Here is a 17676-nt window from a genome sequence, read left to right on the forward strand (position 1 = left end):
TCACATAATCAAGCAAGATGTTTATCACTATACACTACATACCCAAGTTGCAGAGTAAAGCCGGAATAGATGCTGTATACGCAAACTGTGTGACCACCTCACATACAGCAGTTAGGTGGTTCATCAGGCCACAGGGCTCCCCGTCTGGGGTATGCACTGGACAAAGGAAGCCCCAGGACTCTGGCAGCAGCCGGCGTACTGTGGTGGTCCTCATCTTGGCAAAATCAGCCCCTCTGTGCACGCAGCGGAAATGGGAGAGGTAGCGTATGAAGTTCAGCTTGTCAGCCACAACACAAAGTCCAGAATTTTGTAGGAGGCCAAGACCTTAATAAAACAAAAGTCACTCGAAAATGGGCCGATCTTTTAAAAAACGGAAATTTTTGAGGCTTTGTGACGACAAAACCTCAGAGCACTCTACAGATTACAGAATGAATTATTACAACATTTATTCTCCGAGCTCTGATGAGTGGAAAGAGTTCGCAAAAAATATGTAAAATAATCCCCAGATTTCACAAACTGTATGAGCCCCAACTAGTTCCCTATCTCCTCTATGACCTCCTTTGTAGGAGAACATTAAATGAGTTAATAAAATAGCAAGTAGTTAAATTCATCTGAGAGGGTCAGATAATAGACAAGCAAGTAAGAAGGCTAATGAAAGAATCGGCATCAGTAACACGGGTTTAAAAAAAAAAAAAAAAAAGGCTGGGCACAGTGGCTAATGCTATAATCCCAGCACTTCAGGAGGGCGAGGTGGGTAGTTCGCCAGAGCTCAAGAGTTCCAGACCAGCCTCAGCAGCATAGCGAAACCCCATCTCTACAAAAAACACAAAAATTAGCCAGGTGTGGTGGCTTGTGCCTGTAGTCACAGCTACTCGTGGGGCTGAGGTGGGAGGACCACCTGAGCCTGGGAGGTCAAGGCTGCAGTGAGCCATGATCCTGCCACTGCACTCTAGACTGGGTGACAGAGTGAGGCCCTGACTCAAAAAAAAAAAAAAAAAAATTTTCTGGGTTCCCAATTACCACTTTTTTTTTTTTTTTTTTTACCAGTTTCTAGGGTCATTCTCTTTTTTGTTGAGATAGGGTCTCACTCTGTCACCAGGCTGGAGTGCAGTGGTGCAATCACAGCTCACTGCAGCCTTAACCTCCTAGGCCCAAGCCACCCTCCTACCTTGGCCTCCCAAAGTGCTGGGATTACAGGCATGAGCCACCACACCTGGCCTCTCAGGTCACTCTGAGGCAAGGCAACTGGTTTAGAGATGGGCATGTACAGCAACCCATGCAGAATTCCTGTTAGGTAAGCCTTCCTCAGAGGTCTAAGTGGTCTTTTCATTTTCTAGAAGGAGGCAGAGAAAATGTATTTGGTTATTTGAATTAAATTTTAGCTATACAGATACCTTGTCTAAAGTCCTTCAGACCAGGCCGGGCGCGGTGGCTCAAGCCTGTAATCCCAGCACTTTGGGAGGCCGAGACGGGCGGATCACGAGGTCAGGAGATCGAGACCATTCTGGCTAACACGGTGAAACCCCGTCTCTATTAAAAAAATACAAAAAACTAGCCGGGCGAGGTGGCGGGCGCCTGTAGTCCCAGCTACTAGGGAGGCTGAGGCGGGAGAATGGCGTAAACCCGGGAGGCGGAGCTTGTAGTGAGCTGAGATCCGGCCACTGCACTCCAGCCTGGGCGAGAGAGCGAGACTCCGTCTCAAAAAAAAAAAAATAAATAAAGTCCTTCAGACCAATAGTCATCAAAGTCATAGCTACGAGAAATTTACTTTTTGGGGGGGGGGTTTGCTTTTAAAAAGAACCTCTCAAGGACAGGCAAATCTACATTAAGCAAATAGTTTGAAAAACATAACTAAAATGCTCTATTTAATTTTACCTGTTTTAGAACGCAGATTCCCAGTAGCAAAAAGGTATTCAAATGGTTTTGTAAGGTCTATTCCCATAGTAAAAATCCTCATCAAATTGTCAGTGTTCATGGAAACACTGGTCTTCTGAGCCTTCTTATCAAAAGCTATTTTAATAGACACTAACCAACCTTCCAGTTTTTCCTGAAATAAGAAAAAAAAAAAATTAATATAAAATAGTATGTAAGCCAGGTGTGGTGGCTCACATCTATAATCCCAGGATTGAGTGGATCGCTTGAGACCAAGAGTTCAACATGAGACTGGGCAAAATGGTGAAACAAAACCCTGTCTCTACAAAAAATTTAAAAATTCGCCAGAAGGGGGTGGGGTAAGGGGGTGGGGCATGCCTGTAGTTCCAGCTACTTGGGAGGATGAGGCAGAAGGATCGCTTGAGTCCAGGAGCCTAAGGCTTCAGGGAGCCACGATTGTGCCACTGCACTCCAGCCTGGGAAACAGGGCAAGACCCTATTCTCAATAAAATAAAATTATTACAAACTTCATATTTATTCCCATGTAATCTGTACAACCTTTAACAAAGGTCCACTAACATACACTGGATATGGAAAACAGCAAAACCAAAAACCTGAAGGAGAGCTTTTCAGCTGCAGAAAGGATAGCTCTTCAATGTCATGCCCTCCTTCACCCGTTATATTTGTTACACACCTAAAAGCAATCACACGAACTACACAGCCCATCTTAGTCTATGCTGCCAACACTCACTGAAATGGTTAAAGCAGCCTGCAATTCCAAACTTACAGCTAGACTGGAGGAATGAGTTCTGGTATTCTGCAGCACTGCAGGTTGAATAAGTTAACTATATTTGTTGTATATTTTCTCACTGCAGCCTCAACCTCCTAGGTTCAAGGGATCCTCCCACCTCAACCTCCTGAGTAGGTGGGACCACAGGTATGTGCCACCATGCTCGGCTCATTTTTAAATTTTTTTTGTAGAGATGGGGGTCTCACTTTGTTGCCTAGGCTGGTCTCAAACTCCTGGGCTCAAGCAATCCTCTTGCCTCGGCTTCCAAAGTGTTGGGATTACAGGCGTGAGCCACCACGCCCAGCCTTATTGTATATTTTCAAAAAGCTAGAAGGGGGGATTTTGAACGTCCACAACACAAAAAAATGATACATGTTTGAGGTGATGAATGTGTTAACTACTCTGATTTGATCATTATACATTATTTACATATATGGAAATATCACTGCATACCCCATAAATATGTAGTTATTGCATGTCAACTAAAAATAAAAGAAAAAAAGACTATACACCATCAGCACTTCCTATGGGTGGTTCAGAAACCACTGAAAATACCTAAGAGAATGTTTGAAATAGGTTCTCTCCTATATCTGATATTTGGAAGAAAACCTGGAAGATGTACACAGGTCACTTAATCACTGTATACCTTTTCCAGCAGGTCCCCGAGTCAACACATTAGCCATTGACTATTGATAATCCACCTCTTTAAAGTACCAGTGTTTGAACACTCTCACTTGGAAGACCTAACTATTCTTCCAGAAGATAGCACTGGAAGTGCCACATTTCATTTCTGCATATTCTCTGGCACTGACACTGCATTTAATATCACTGTGGTACAGTAATATTAAATTTTCAGTACTTTGAAGGAATACATTTTGGAGAGGTGTGGGAAGAAGGAATATATTTTATAAAATGTTACAATGAATCTCACAACTGACTACACATTAATAGGATTTGTAAGTACACTGCTAAAAATCTGTAATGTACAGATAAGGGAATTACCAAAGAGTGAAGGAAGCGGTTAGCTCACCCAACAAGGGTGTCAGCACAGGTTTGATCTTTACCAGGTGAACCTGGAGGATCAAGTTTGAATGGAAGAGCCTGGCATCGCTGCTCCACTTCTGCTGGTGGCTGTTTAGATTCCTTTCTTGAGCCCTGCTTCTTCCCGTGTCATAAACATTTTTATCAGGTGTACACTGAACAGCTTCACGGTCAAGATGGAATAAGAAGCCCTGGATCTTGATAACTGATTTGTTTGTGTTCTGCCTTTTCTCATAACTATGTCTACTTCCTCATTTGGGTTTAAAATCAAAACCGGAAAAGCTAACTCAAGTGTTTTATGGTTTATCTATAAATAATACAGAAAATAGAGTTGCTATTTTTCAATTTTATATTGCTTATTTTAATGTAAATACAACGTGAAGTTTTAACAGTCTAGAATTCATCTTACGTCATGGTCATGTGTCTTCTGAAGACTGTTTTTATTCTCCAAACTCAAAGGTTTAAAAGCTTTAACACAGCTGGGAAGAAAATCAGATACTCGGCAATGAATTCTCTGAAAAAGCCCCAATTTTCCCTTTGCTTCTCCTGTTGCTGAAACAGGTCACCTTAGTAATACCTTGCTACAGAAGACTCATTTCTTTTCTTTTTTTCTTTTCTTTTTTTTTTTTTTTTGCTGAGACAGGGTCTTGCTCTTTCACTTAGGCTGGAGTGCACTGGTGTGATCACAGCACACTGCAGCCTCCGTTGCCTGGGCTCAAGCAATCCTCTTACCTCAGCCTGCTGAGGAGTTGGGACTACAGGCATGGCCCACCAGGCCTAGCTAATTTTTAAAAAAATTATTTGTAGAGATGAGGTTTTGTCTCTGGGCTGTTTGCCCAGATTGGTCTCAAACTCCTGGGCTCAAGTGATCCTCCCACCTTGGCCTCCCAAAGTGCTGGGATTACAGGTGTGAGCCACTGCACCAGGCGTTTTTATCTTTTTTCTTTTTAAGATAAGGTCTTGCTCTGTTGCCCAGGCTAGAGTGCAGTGGCATGATCACCCCTTATTGCAGCCTTGACCTCCTGGGTTCAGGGATCCTCCCACCTCAGCCTCCCAAGTGGCTCGGACCACAGTCATGTACCACCATGCCCAGTTAACAGTTTATTTTTGGAGACAGAGTCTTGCTCTGTCACCCAGGCTGGAGTTCAGTGGTATGATCTCAGCTGTAACCTCCGTCTCACAGGCTCAAGCAATTCTCCTGCCTCCGCCTCCTGAGTAGCTGGGACTGCAGGAGCATGCCAGTGTGTCCAGCTAACTTTTATATTTTTTGTAGAGACAGGGTTTTGCCATGTTGCCCAGGCTAGTCTTAAACTCCTGAGCTCAGGAGATCCACCCACCTTGGCATCTCAAAGTGCTGGGATTACAGGTGTGAGCCACCACACCTGGCCACTGCTAATAGTTTTTATTATTTCTGTAGAGATCTCTCTATGTTGTCGAGGCTGGTATCAAACTCCTCGGGCTCAAGTTACCCTTCTGCCCTGGCCTCCCAAAGTGCTGGGATTACAGGCACGAGCCACTGTACCCCCAGTCTCATTTCTTTTTCTTTTCTTTTTTTTCCTAATTAGGAATTGATGTGGAATGAAGATACATTCCTAAGTATGGAATACAATAAGCCCACCATGCTTCACTTTAAGGAGATGGGAAATTAACCTTTACTTGAAAGGTTAATTTAATAACAGATTAAATTAATAAAAGAAAACTTATGCTGCCTGCTTTCAATTTTTGTCAGGAAAATTCTAGGCTGCTGAAATTTTTAAATCTAATTTTATGGACAGAGCAAACAGAAACAAAGATTATTACCTTTCGGGAAGAATGTAAATAAGAATTACTACTTTAGATAAAAAATCAGAAGGCCGGGCATGATAGCTCATGCCTGTAAAGCCAAGGCGGGTGGCTCACTTGAGGTCAGGAGTTTGAGACCAGCCTGGCCAACATGATGAAATCCCATCTCTACTAAAAACACAAAAATTAACCAGGCATGGTGGCACGCGCCTGTAATCCTAGATACCGGGGAGGCTGACGCAGGAGAATCGCTTGAACCTGGGAGGTGGAAGATGCAGTGAGCTGAGGTTGTGGCACTGCACTCCAGCCTGGGAAACAGAGCAAGACTCTTGTCTCAAAATAAATAAAATAAAATAAAATAAAATAAAATAAAATAAAATAAAATAAAATAAAATAATAAAATAAAATAAATAAAATAAAATAAAATAGAAGCTGGGCACGGTGGCTCACCCTGTAATCCCAGCACTTTGGGAGGCCAAGGCAGGTGGATCACCTGAGGTCGGAGTTCGAGACCAGCCTGGCTGACATGGTGGAACTCCATCTCTACTAAAAATACAACACATTACCTCTTAGATTACATCTTTTTGGGGATAAGATGCAAAATATAAAATGCCACTGAATCAATATTCTTATGAAATCATTTTTGTGCCATGCCAACTTTCTCTCTATATACATCTACAGTCCAATTTCACTACTCACAGTAGTTACGTTCTAGTGAACACTGAATTCACACACATGAAACCACGGATCCTGAGGAGAAATACAGGGCTGGGTTCCTGCAAGTCTCTGGTCATAACGTTCTGGTCAATGGATCGATATACAGTCTTGTTTAATGCAAGCTTTTGTTGAAAGGCACCTTATTTAACATACCTTGTTAATTTATTAACACTGAACACTAGACAGAACTTCAGTGCTATGCTTACATTATAAATGGCAAAAACTGGCCAGGCGCAATGGCTCATGTCTCCAATCCTATTACTTTGGGAAGCTGAAACGGGAGGATCACACGAGCCTAGGAGTTTGAGACCAGCCTGTACAACATAGTGGGACCCTGTTTCTACAAAAAAAATTTAAAATTAGCTGGGTGTGGTGGTGAATGTCTATAGTCCCAGCTGCTCAGGAGGCTGAGGTGGAAGGATAGCTTGAGCCTGGGAGGTTGAGGCTGAGACCCTGTCTCAAAAAAAACAAAGAAGTCACCAAGAAGAAGCACGACAATGTGAAAAACACAGCACTGAATATATCTCAAAAAGGACCATCTTTATAGTATGAGCTGAAACAGGAAAGCAGAGCATCACCCTGCCCCCACTCAGCTGTAACATCTGCCTCAGGAGACTCAAATTCTTCACTGCTGTGCTCACGTGTGTGAATAATCATGAAAGCACCGAGTAGTGGCATTAGGGTTACAAATAAATTTTAGCCAGTGAGTGAATTCACACATACAGAATCTACAAATAATGAAGATCAACCATGTGTATGAATATAGGCCATTTGCTTTTTCTCATTAACACTATGACCAAGGTTTGATGTGGTCTTTATATAAAAATATTAAGCAAATTTCCAAACCTGGTGTAAGCTAGGATTTTTGATTCCCTTACTGCTAAATGAACAAACAAAAAAAGAGACCACACAAAATGCCAAAACTAGAAACTATAAGTATGCAGAAAACAGTACTGCTGGACAAAGTCACGCCATTCCACAAGTGGTACCACTGGCCAAGGATGGACATAGCACGCATTTACCTTCAGAAACATAAGGAAGAGCTGACCCGGAGTAAGGACTTCTTGGTTCACTAAACTATCAGGATTGTCCTCCATGCACTCTCCTTTGGCTAAAGCAAAGAGCTTTCGCGTCATGAGACAAAGCATATAAAACTTTTCAGTATTGGATTTCAAGTGGATACAGATGCACTGGCTGTCAAAATAGAAAAAAAAAAAAAAACGCTTAAAACAATCCAGTTGGTAATACTACTTAATGTTCTATTAAACAAGATCCCCAATTCAAGCTTACTTAACTTTAACTAAATAAAATTAAGCATTCAGTTTTTGAGCTGCACTGGCCACATTTGAAGTGCTTATCATGTCGCTTGTGGCTATGTACTGGACAGCACCAGTATGCAGCTGGCTTCTTTAGTAATTATACAGTGGTTATATAAGACAAAGTCCCTGCTTTGGAGAAATAAAGTAACACAATCCCTGCAACTTTCAAACTGTACAGAAATAAAAATGTACATTTGTGTACACAGAAAGTAAAAAAGTAAATGTAAATGAATGAAATGTTCACAATTAGTGAATATAAGGATCCAATGTACTATTTGGACATTATTCTGGAAGTCTGAAATGATTTCAAAATAAAAGTTAAAAAGTACCATAAAATAAAACATGGCTACTAAAAAATACAAGTGAGGAGGGCCACAAAAACAAAGGTAGCCCCCGGCTAGCAAGGACCAGAATTCTACCCCAAAATTCATTCTCATTCCCAAATGACTCGCTTGCCCAAACTGCAACCAATACAAAGAACCACTGACAACCCTCCACCCCTCCAAAAACATTTAGGCAAAGCACACATACTTAAACAGGAACTCCGCAGCTTGCTCATTTGGGTACCAGTCAGGAACATTGAGTTTTACTCTGAAGCATTCACCTAGGTAGTTAAGGACCTGTTTTTGTGTCGAACAACCCTCCTCCATTACAATCCTTAACATCTGAGAAACAGAGTTCCTAAGGAAAGAATCATCCTCTTTTCCTTTGATGAGCTCCTGAAATATCTGATAATCAGAAAAGCTGACAAGTGCCTAGAATAGAAAATAGAAGGTTTCATTGCTCACTAATAACTAAAATATTGTATCTATTCAGTAACAATTATCTTCTCTCATTGTTTTTCATACCCAAGTAAAATTAGCACTCCGCTATTGCTGAATCAAAATAAACTCTCTAAAATAAAGCATTCTTTGTATGATAGCCAGACAGCAATATGTCCTCCAGGGTCCTGACCTCGTGGTGTTCACACACACGTGTGGTTTCCTCCCATGCTGAATCAAGCTGGTCTGCTTGACCAAGAGAATGTGGTGAAAAAGATGATGGGAGACTCCCAGGACTAGGTCACAAAGGGCACTGCAGCTTTTGTCTTCTGCATCTTCCGCCCTCTATTCTCTCAGCTAACTACGTGGAGGAAGACAGCTGCCTCAAGCAGCCTACAGAAAGGGCCATGTAGAGAGCAACCCCACGAGGAGACCTCCTGCCAAGAGCCAGCACTGATTTGCCAGCCATGTGAGTGAGCCACCTTGGAAGTCCTCAAAATGACTGCCGTCCTGTCTGACATCTCCATGCAACCTCCCGAGACCCTGGGCCACAACTGCCCAGCCAAAGCACTCCCAAACTCCCGACCCACAGAAACTGTGAGAGTGAAAGGTTTATTGATGTTTTAAGCTACTGAATTTTGAAGTAGTTTGTTTTGGAGCAGTAGATAACTAGTACAGTATTATTTTAACAAGGAGAATCCATCCAATCTGTACAGGATACTACCCCCAGTGAATTTCTTCATAACAAAAGAACGCATTCATTAAGTCATACCTTAAGTGCAAACCCCAAAGGAAGAAAAAACAGTTCTTTCCGGTAAATAAAGTTCAACATAACAGTGCCATTTTCCAAGTAGTGGAGGTTCATATTGACAGCGGAATGTTCTTCCCTCACACAGTGCATTGAAATTCCTATTGAAACAAACAACAAAAACATCAGAAACTCATTGATACTATAATTGCTTTGATCTTTTTTTTTTCCTGAACAATCTTACTCTCTTAGACACAATTAAAGCCAAATCACTAAGTTTAGCCAAGACTGGCAATCAAAAATGTTTCTAAACCTCAGCAAACGTCCTCTTGCATGCAAAATCTACCCAGATTGAGAAACACTAATGTAAAATAACTGAAGCTATAAATTTAAGCAAACTTTAAAGTTTCCTCCAGGACAGAATCCACGTCTTTTAGCACCTTTTTTCCGACTTAAACTGTGGAGTCTGGTCAAGACTCTGGTGCTTGATCTAATAGTTCCAATGGAGAAAAGTGGAATTTTAGATTTTAAGTTCATTTCAGTTTCAGGCAAAGACTGCTAAGACATACTACCATCAACTGATGCAAAAGAAAATGACTAGACATTTGGGCATGCTGTTTTTCTAGGTATAGTATGTATGTCTATAATTAAGGTCTGATTTTTAGCTCAACTATCAGGACAAATTGTTTAACTGTCAGGGTTACTCAAGAATACAACACGCGGCCGGGCGCGGTGGCTCAAGCCTGTAATCCCAGCACTTTGGGAGGCCGAGACGGGCGGATCACGAGGTCAGGAGATCGAGACCATCCTGGCTAACCCGGTGAAACCCCGTCTCTACTAAAAAAATACAAAAAACTAGCCGGGCGAGGTGGCGGGCGCCTGTAGTCCCAGCTACTCGGGAGGCTGAGGCAGGAGAATGGCGTGAACCCGGGAGGCGGAGCTTGCAGTGAGCAGAGATCCGGCCACTGCACTCCAGCCTGGGCGACAGAGCGAGACTCCGTCTCAAAAAAAAAAAAAGAATACAACACGCTGTCTTAGGCATTGTCAAAGAGAGTGCTCAAACAGAGGCCAGGTGGCTGGCAGACAGAGAACCTGAGGGGTGTACCACAGGAGCCTGAACCAGAAGACATCCAAGACCCACACTCACCTATAGCCAAGCCAGACTAGCTTTCATCTTCATAAGTAGTAACAAAAATACACATGCTCTTTCAGTTAGCAAAAGTGAAACATAATAGAAAGTTGGTTTTCCACTATGAAATTTTTGTAAATTTTAAAATGCTTATAATTGATAAAAATCATATTCAAGGTGGACAATACCTTGAATATACATATACATATACATATATTATGATTTCCACAATCAAACTGATGAAAACATCAATCACCACCCATAGTTATCATTTGTGTGTATGTGTGCACGTGTGTGTGGTTGAGACACTTAAAATTTACTCATCAAATTTTAAGTAAGCAGTACAGTATTACTATCATTACCAGGCTGTACATCAGATCCCCAGAACTTACTCATCTTGTAATTGCAAGTCTGTATCCTCTGACTGATATCTCTCCATTTCTTCCTCCATCCCAATTATGAAAACTTAACACAGGAATGAGCAATAGAAAAACAACAAAAAGCAAAAGAAAAGGCAGGCACGGTGGCTCGTGCATGTAATCTCAGCACTTTGGGAGACTAAGGCAGAAGGACTGCTTGAGCCCAAGAGTTCGAGATCAGACTGGGCAACATGGTGAAACCCCATCTCAACAACAACAAAAAAATACAAAAATTAGCCAGGCATGGTGGCACACGCCTGTGGTCCCAGCTACTTGGAAGGGTGGGGTGGGAGAATCATCTGGGCCTGGGAAAGTCGAGGCTATGGCGAGCTGTGATCACACCACTCTGCCCTCCAGCCTGGGTGACAAAGTGAGACCCTGTCTCAGGAAAAAAAAAAAAAAAAAAGAAAGAAAGAAAAATATCAAAGACTATTTAGATGCATCTACTTAAAAAAAAAAAAAAAAAAAAAGGTTTCAAATTTTCCTTAAAAAACATTCTAATAATCTCCAGAACTTACCATACTGAGTATAACCAGGCCCTCTGGTTTTCCATTTTGGTCTTATCATTGCAATGGGAAAATTTCTCCGAGGCATAATCAACATTCGGATGACTTTTTCAATGCCGTTGATTATAAAATAGCCCCCCATTTCCTGCCAAAGAGATGAATTGCAACTTGTTAAACAAAGATACATGACTAACTGTAGACATGAACCTCATTCCTAGGCAAAGGTAGTACAACACACAGAACAGGAGCGCAGAGGCAAAACGCACTACTCACCCCTTAAAAACAGTACACAGACACTGTCTTTGTGTGAATTAACAGTTTTCTCAAGTATATTACAAAGGTCCTAGGGACATAGGGAAAAAGTATGGAAGAAAAACAGGATACTTCTCTCTGTCAGACAGGCTCAACCTAACTTGCCTTCTGTCCCCTAAAATGACTTCAGTCTTCAAACAACACTAAAAAAAACTTATTCCAAAGAGGGGTTGAAAGATAAAAACTGTAACCATTCTGCTTCCATACTCAAGTATGGTTTCCCAAATAAGTTCAAAAACTTGACTGTATGAAAGTTTTGGAAACCAGAAATTTGGATTAGCTAAAGAGAAAAATATTTTTAACAGCTCTGCTCAATATCACATTTCTGTAATAAAGAGCTACTGTTTACGAATTGCCTACTATGAAACAGGCATATTATACTAGGTACTCTATGCTATCATAACATTTAATTCCCATAACAAGGAGTGAGAGAGCTCTTATGCCCATTTGCAGCAGAGGAAACTGAGGCTCAGGGAGATTAACTTCCCCAAACCACAAGACTGATAAGCGAAAGAGCTATCTGACACCAAAACCCTCTTCCCACCACATAACACCATCTACCTATTTAGTAGGCACAGTCTGTACGTCTTGATTACCTCAACTCAACACTGCAAAGCCACCTAATACAGCTGAAAGAAATGATGAAGGGAAGGCATGTAAGGCATTTAATATGAGCACAGAATCTTACTGTTAGCAAAGCAGACATTTTTTTTTTTTTAGTGATGGGGTCTCACTCTGTCTCCGAGGCTGGAGTGCAGTGGCACAATCATGGCTCACTGTAGTCAGGCCTCCTGGGCTCCAGTGATGCTCCCGCCTCAGCCTCCCAATTAGCTGGGACTACAGATCCATGCCACCACACGCCCAGCTAAATAGACATTTTTGACAATAGCTTTGTAGATTAAGACAGCTTGAAAAAAAAAAAAAATTCATGGAAGTATGTCTCTATCACTCAGCAAATTAGGGAAAAACCTACCAGTTCTTCCCCCCAACAATAATATTCTCTAATTTTATAGCCACTTTTTCATACTGTCTAGTTTGATGGTCATTCAGAGTCATATACTGTATGCAGGCAAGATACTGATATCTCTTTCACCTATCCAGAAATTGGAACAGAGAAAGAAAACACTGACACACTTCTTGTCTTCTTACTCCCAACCCAGGCCTTCTCTACTGTCTCACGCCTGGACACTTGTGATTACCTCTGCCTCCTCATGGTGCTCAATGAGGGCTTGTGGGGGAAGGCTGTGTAAGTTGCAAAGCTTGGATTTCACCATGATGGGAACATAGCCAAGAAACTGCTTAATGATTCCTTTTGAGATTCCATTCACTGCCCAGTTGATATCGGCCTAAATGAAAATGAGAGAAAAAGTTACTTAACAGAAATATCTGCATTTGACAGAACAATGAGTATTTTCAAAGACTGAGGAAGAAGACCAATTAAATGATTTTATGCCTTAGATTTAGAAGGTGGGATCTCTTAGACAACAGCACCAAGAAAGCAATTTCTGGCATAAACTTTATTAGGCACCCGCCCTACTCCCAAATATGTGCAGTGCTGAGAGTCACACAGCGTTACCAGTACTCACTGTCAACTTCCCACGGTAGGTACTCCTTCGGCCCCGGCATTCTGCTGGATAAACGCTGACCTCTTTGCAGATGGTCCCTTTTGGAACTGTAGGTGGACTGATAACAGCATCCAGAATAGTAAAAGAGATACGCTCATCTTTGAAAGCAAATTCAAAGGGAGGTATAGCCTGAAATGCAATTCACGCTATTAAATTGCTTGCATTTCCAAGGCATTTTTTCTCTAAGACTCTTCCAAATCTTGTATGTTCTACAAACCTTGATGCCTGTGATGCGATCATGACACACCTAAAAAGGACAGTTAAGGCTACCTCCCGTCTACTCATAACTTCACTAAATACTTAAAACCATAATGCATTATTAGCACAAGATTGTTTTCAGTGACTACATGTGTCAGAGACTGTAGCAGGCTCTAGGGATACAGCTGTGAACAGAACAAAATTCCTGTTCTCTGAACCAAGAGCCTTGTGTATTCTCACCTCGTCTACGTGCATAGCAAGACAAATGGGACTGCTGCTAATAGAGCAAGGATATGGAAACATCCTTTAGGATTCAAGACTAGATGCTTAATGTACAATGGCAACGTCATACTGAAGCCAGAGTCATGCAAAGGAAAAGATGGTGGCCAGGCCGGGTTTCCCCTTCCACAGAAGTTACTTCTTCGTACCATTCTGTGGGGAAAGCTTTGCTCTTCTGAGGAAGGAGCATCACCAAGTTCTCCTATATATTTATTATGAGCAACCTCCTAGCCTTTTCTTAGAATAATGATAATGAAAAAATGGTTCCAAGAAGGAATACCAAGGAGGTATTCCTCCTTCACCCTCACGTGAGTTAACTGACCTTTTCTAAACTTTAAAATTTTATCTAAAGCTGGTATTATTTTAGAAATTCATATTTTATTTAAAAATAAAAGCCAGATGCAGTGGCTCACACCTGTAATCCCAACATTTGGGAGACCGAGGGAGGAGGACTACTTGAGCCCAGGAGTTTGAGACCAGCTGGGCCACATAGGGAGACCCCGTTTCTACAAAAAATAAAAATAAAAAAATTAGCCAGGCATAGTGGTGCGCGCCTGTGGTCCCAGCTACTCAAGAGGTTGAGGTGGGAGGATCACTTGAGCCTGGAAGGTCGAGGCTGCAGTGAGCTATAACCATGCCACTGCATTCCAGCCTAGGTGACAAAGTGAGATCCTGTCTCAAAAAAAAAAAAAAAGAATGGCGCTTAAAAAGAGAGAGATTAGAAGATTTGCTTTCTCAAGACACAGCTGCACTATCTAGATCGAAATACAGTGAACTCTTGTTATTCACAATAGTTATGTTCTACACGTTTCCATAAACACTGAATTAGCCAATACTGAACCACTGCCCCTAGGGTAAATATGTGGTTAGCTTCCTGAGAGCCTCTGGTCACATTTCATCAACTAATCAATACAGTCTGGCATTATGTGTGTTTCTGTTTAAGGACAGCTTATTTAATATATATTATTGAGTCCGTAACTCATGCCTGAACAAAGCCTATGATTTCGTCCACTGATCGATACACAACCTTGCATTATGTGTGTTTCTGCTTAAGGACAGCTTATTTAATATATATTATTGAGTCCCTAACTCATGCCTGAACAAAGCCTATGTTAAATGCATGTGTTAACATTTTCCCCAAAAGGTACAGCACAGCCTTCTTGTGCTTAGGAACTTTACACAGAACTTTAATACTTTGCTTGGGGGACATTTTAAACAGCAAAATCGCCAACAAAAAGCACAAAACATGGCACTAAATAGATAGTGAAGACAACCTCTGTATATAGTTTAAGAGCTTAAAACAAGAAGGCCGAGCATCACCTTGTTAGATCTCAGCTGGGAAAATGGACACTGATCAACTCAACTTTTTCGCTGCTTCTGGGCATGGTGCTTTTGGAGTAGAAGTAAATTTCAGTGAGTAGGTGAATTTGCAAATATAGAATCCCCAAGTAATAAAAATCAATTGTATTTTGAAAAGATTTTGAAAAGACAGACACATAAATTCTGACTCACAGAAAGGAGAAATTCACTCCAAAGAAACTAGGCAAAATTATGTTTTGTAAATAAAAAATATGATAACTATTTTTTCCCTTGGCTTTATAAATATTAGCCATTTATGTTACTGTGTTTTACAAAACATTTTCAAATACTATATTATTACAGTACTGGCTAAGTTGTGGCATCTATGCAGGGCCAAATTTTCTTCATCTACTTCAACCAAAACAATATATCACAAGGGACTGAATGCAGAAGCAGACATGAGAATCCAGTTGTCTTTTCATTGGGCCAGACATTAAAAATATTTTTAATAATGCAATTCATCTAATTTCTTTTTTGCTTTGGAAAATATTTTTCATAAAAATGATAACATAGAATTGGTTGTTTGTTTTTTTTTTAATTTATTTATTTTTGATACAGAGTCTCACTCTGTCGCCCAGGCTGGAGTGCAGTGGCACAATCTTGGCTCACTACAACCTCTACCTCCCAGCTTCAAGCAATTCTGATGCCTCAGCCTCCCGAGTAGCTGGGATTACAGACATGTGCCAGCACGTCCGGCTAATTTTTGTATTTTTTAGTAGAGATGGGGTTTCACCAGGTTGGCCAGACTGGTCTGGGTCTGGCCTCAAGTGATCCACCCGCCTTGACCTCCCAAAGTGCTGGGATTACAGGCAAGAGCCACCACACCCAGCCGATTGGCTTATTTTTAAATGAATTAGTGCTTTTCTAAAATTTCTCAATTTGATTTTTTTTTTTTTTTTTTAAAGACAGGTCTCACTCTGTTACCGAGGCTGGAGTGCAGTGGCACAATCATAGCTCATTCAAGCCTCAAATTCCTGGGCTCAAGTCATCCTCCCACCTCAGCCTCCCAAGTAGCTAGGACCACAGGTGCACACCATGCCCCGCTAATTTTTTTAATTTTTGTAGAGATGGGGTTTCACTATGTTACCCAAGCTGGTCTTGACATCCTGGGCTCAAGTCATCCTTCTGCCTTGGCCTCTCAAAGTCCTGGGATTACAGATGTGAGCCACTGCACCCAGCCCAATTAACTTTTAATTAGGTATTTTTTCTCACAGACATGATACTGTAAGAATCCAGGCACAATTACAAATAACCCCCACCAAGTCTTTCTAAACAATAAATCTTAATGGCTCCTATATTATTTGCCGAAGAGAGTTCAAGAATCAGACTGGCAATCAAAGCTCTCCACATTATCTCTATTCCTATCTCTCGCAACACAAATCTTACCCAACAAAACCACAGGTAGCGTCCCCTAAGCATGTGACTCTGCTCTACCCTTCGGGCTTCCCCTGGACGAAATGTACGTTTCTCACCTCTTGAACTCATCTAATCCCGCCCTTTCTCAAACTCCTGGATTAGTTGCGCCGCCCATCTGCTCCCACCGTAGCCCACACAATCCCTTGGCAGAGCAGTTCTCAAGAATATTGGCATGGACTGCTTTCATATCTTCACCCCTCCAACCCCCAAACACGACAGGGAGCACTGAAACGCATGAACTGTCTCTTACACGGGACTGCCTCCTCCACATCCTCTGAGCCTAGTGCCTGGAGACACTGGGGATGCTTACTAAAAGAAACTTTTCCCCACCATCCTCACCTGAATTCTGCTACCACTACTCTACGCTATAATGCAATTACACTTTTCGATTCAATCTTGCTTTTATGACTCATTTATACCTTCCTCAGCACCTGCTTAATTCATAACAAACGACGAGTAATTTCTCTCTTTAAAGCTCTAAGAGAAGGATACTGAAGGATAACTTTGTACATTACACTGTACCTACAGATAAGTTCGGAATCTTTTGAGGTACGTTTTGGAGAGGTAAGTCTTCTAGTGATATAAAGCCGTGTGCATTGTGAATGGTTGGGAAGCACACCCCAGATAAGCCACTTCCTCACTCTCACAGCACCCAGAAACTGTCCAACAAGAAACTACGGTTCGCAATCACTTTTCAATCCAGAAATCACGAATACATCTCTTAAGACGCTTTGACTACAAGTTCCACAAGGCCCAATTCCGCGTCCTGTTTAACATGTTGTGCTCTCCCGCTTACCCACTGAGCCTGTCAGGATCAAGGAGCACATGCATTTAGAGTCATACTGTGACCTCCCAGCCATCTCCCTGGGATTGGCCTCGCCGCGGCAAGGGCGCCAGCGGACGCCGCGCTCACCTGCACCGCGAGGCCGAGACCCTCGTGCACGGCGTAGTTGAAGGACTCCACATGCGCCCGCGTCAGCTCCTGCAACGCTGCCTTTTGCTGTTCCCGCGGGATTCCATAAGAGGGGTCGGTCAAGTGCTTTAGGGTAGGCCCGCTGGGCAGGTTCCGCCACCGGCTGCCGGGATCCATGCGGCCACCTGCACACCGAACGCCAGTGGCTCTGTACACGCCGGAAGTAGTGGCCGGAGTCCCGCTTCCGCAGCCTGCTGGGAAATGTAGTTCCCTCTCGTTCCGCCCGCCCTAGGCCTTACGGTTTCGGTTTCATGGAGTCGACGTAGAACCAAAAACTTCGACTGAACGGGCCGATTAAGGCCGTGACCAGCTAGAGCGTGGCGGGCCCTCCCTTTCTCCCATCTTCCGCCCCACCCATCTCCCTCCTCTGCGACAGATGCCGCAGGTGGAAACCCGCTCCTCTCCCAGTGGAGCGTGTGACCTCTTTGGC

At 42.3% G+C, this 17676-nt stretch overlaps 1 protein-coding gene across 2 annotated transcripts in view; it reads right to left on the bottom strand.

Moving 5' to 3' along the window:
• Positions 1 to 17421, bottom strand: part of POLR1B (RNA polymerase I subunit B) — a 34444-nt gene extending 17023 nt beyond the window's left edge. The window contains exons 1-9 of one of the 2 annotated variants that reach the window (XM_008008398.3): positions 17187 to 17421; positions 12983 to 13150; positions 12596 to 12742; positions 11097 to 11229; positions 9055 to 9191; positions 8053 to 8276; positions 7225 to 7396; positions 1876 to 2047; positions 43 to 324 (exon numbers count right to left, since the gene is read on the bottom strand). In XM_008008398.3, coding sequence (XP_008006589.3) covers positions 43 to 324; positions 1876 to 2047; positions 7225 to 7396; positions 8053 to 8276; positions 9055 to 9191; positions 11097 to 11229; positions 12596 to 12742; positions 12983 to 13150; positions 17187 to 17363 — 1612 coding nt within the window. In that variant the 5' untranslated portion in view covers positions 17364 to 17421. The remainder of the gene's footprint in view (positions 1 to 42; positions 325 to 1875; positions 2048 to 7224; positions 7397 to 8052; positions 8277 to 9054; positions 9192 to 11096; positions 11230 to 12595; positions 12743 to 12982; positions 13151 to 17186) is intronic. The other variant, XM_008008399.3, reaches the window with a different exon arrangement.
• Positions 17422 to 17676: the final 255 nt, after the last annotated feature.

The sequence above is a fragment of the Chlorocebus sabaeus genome, chromosome 14 (assembly GCF_047675955.1).
Source record: "Chlorocebus sabaeus isolate Y175 chromosome 14, mChlSab1.0.hap1, whole genome shotgun sequence".
NCBI classification, from domain to species: Eukaryota; Metazoa; Chordata; class Mammalia; order Primates; family Cercopithecidae; genus Chlorocebus; species Chlorocebus sabaeus.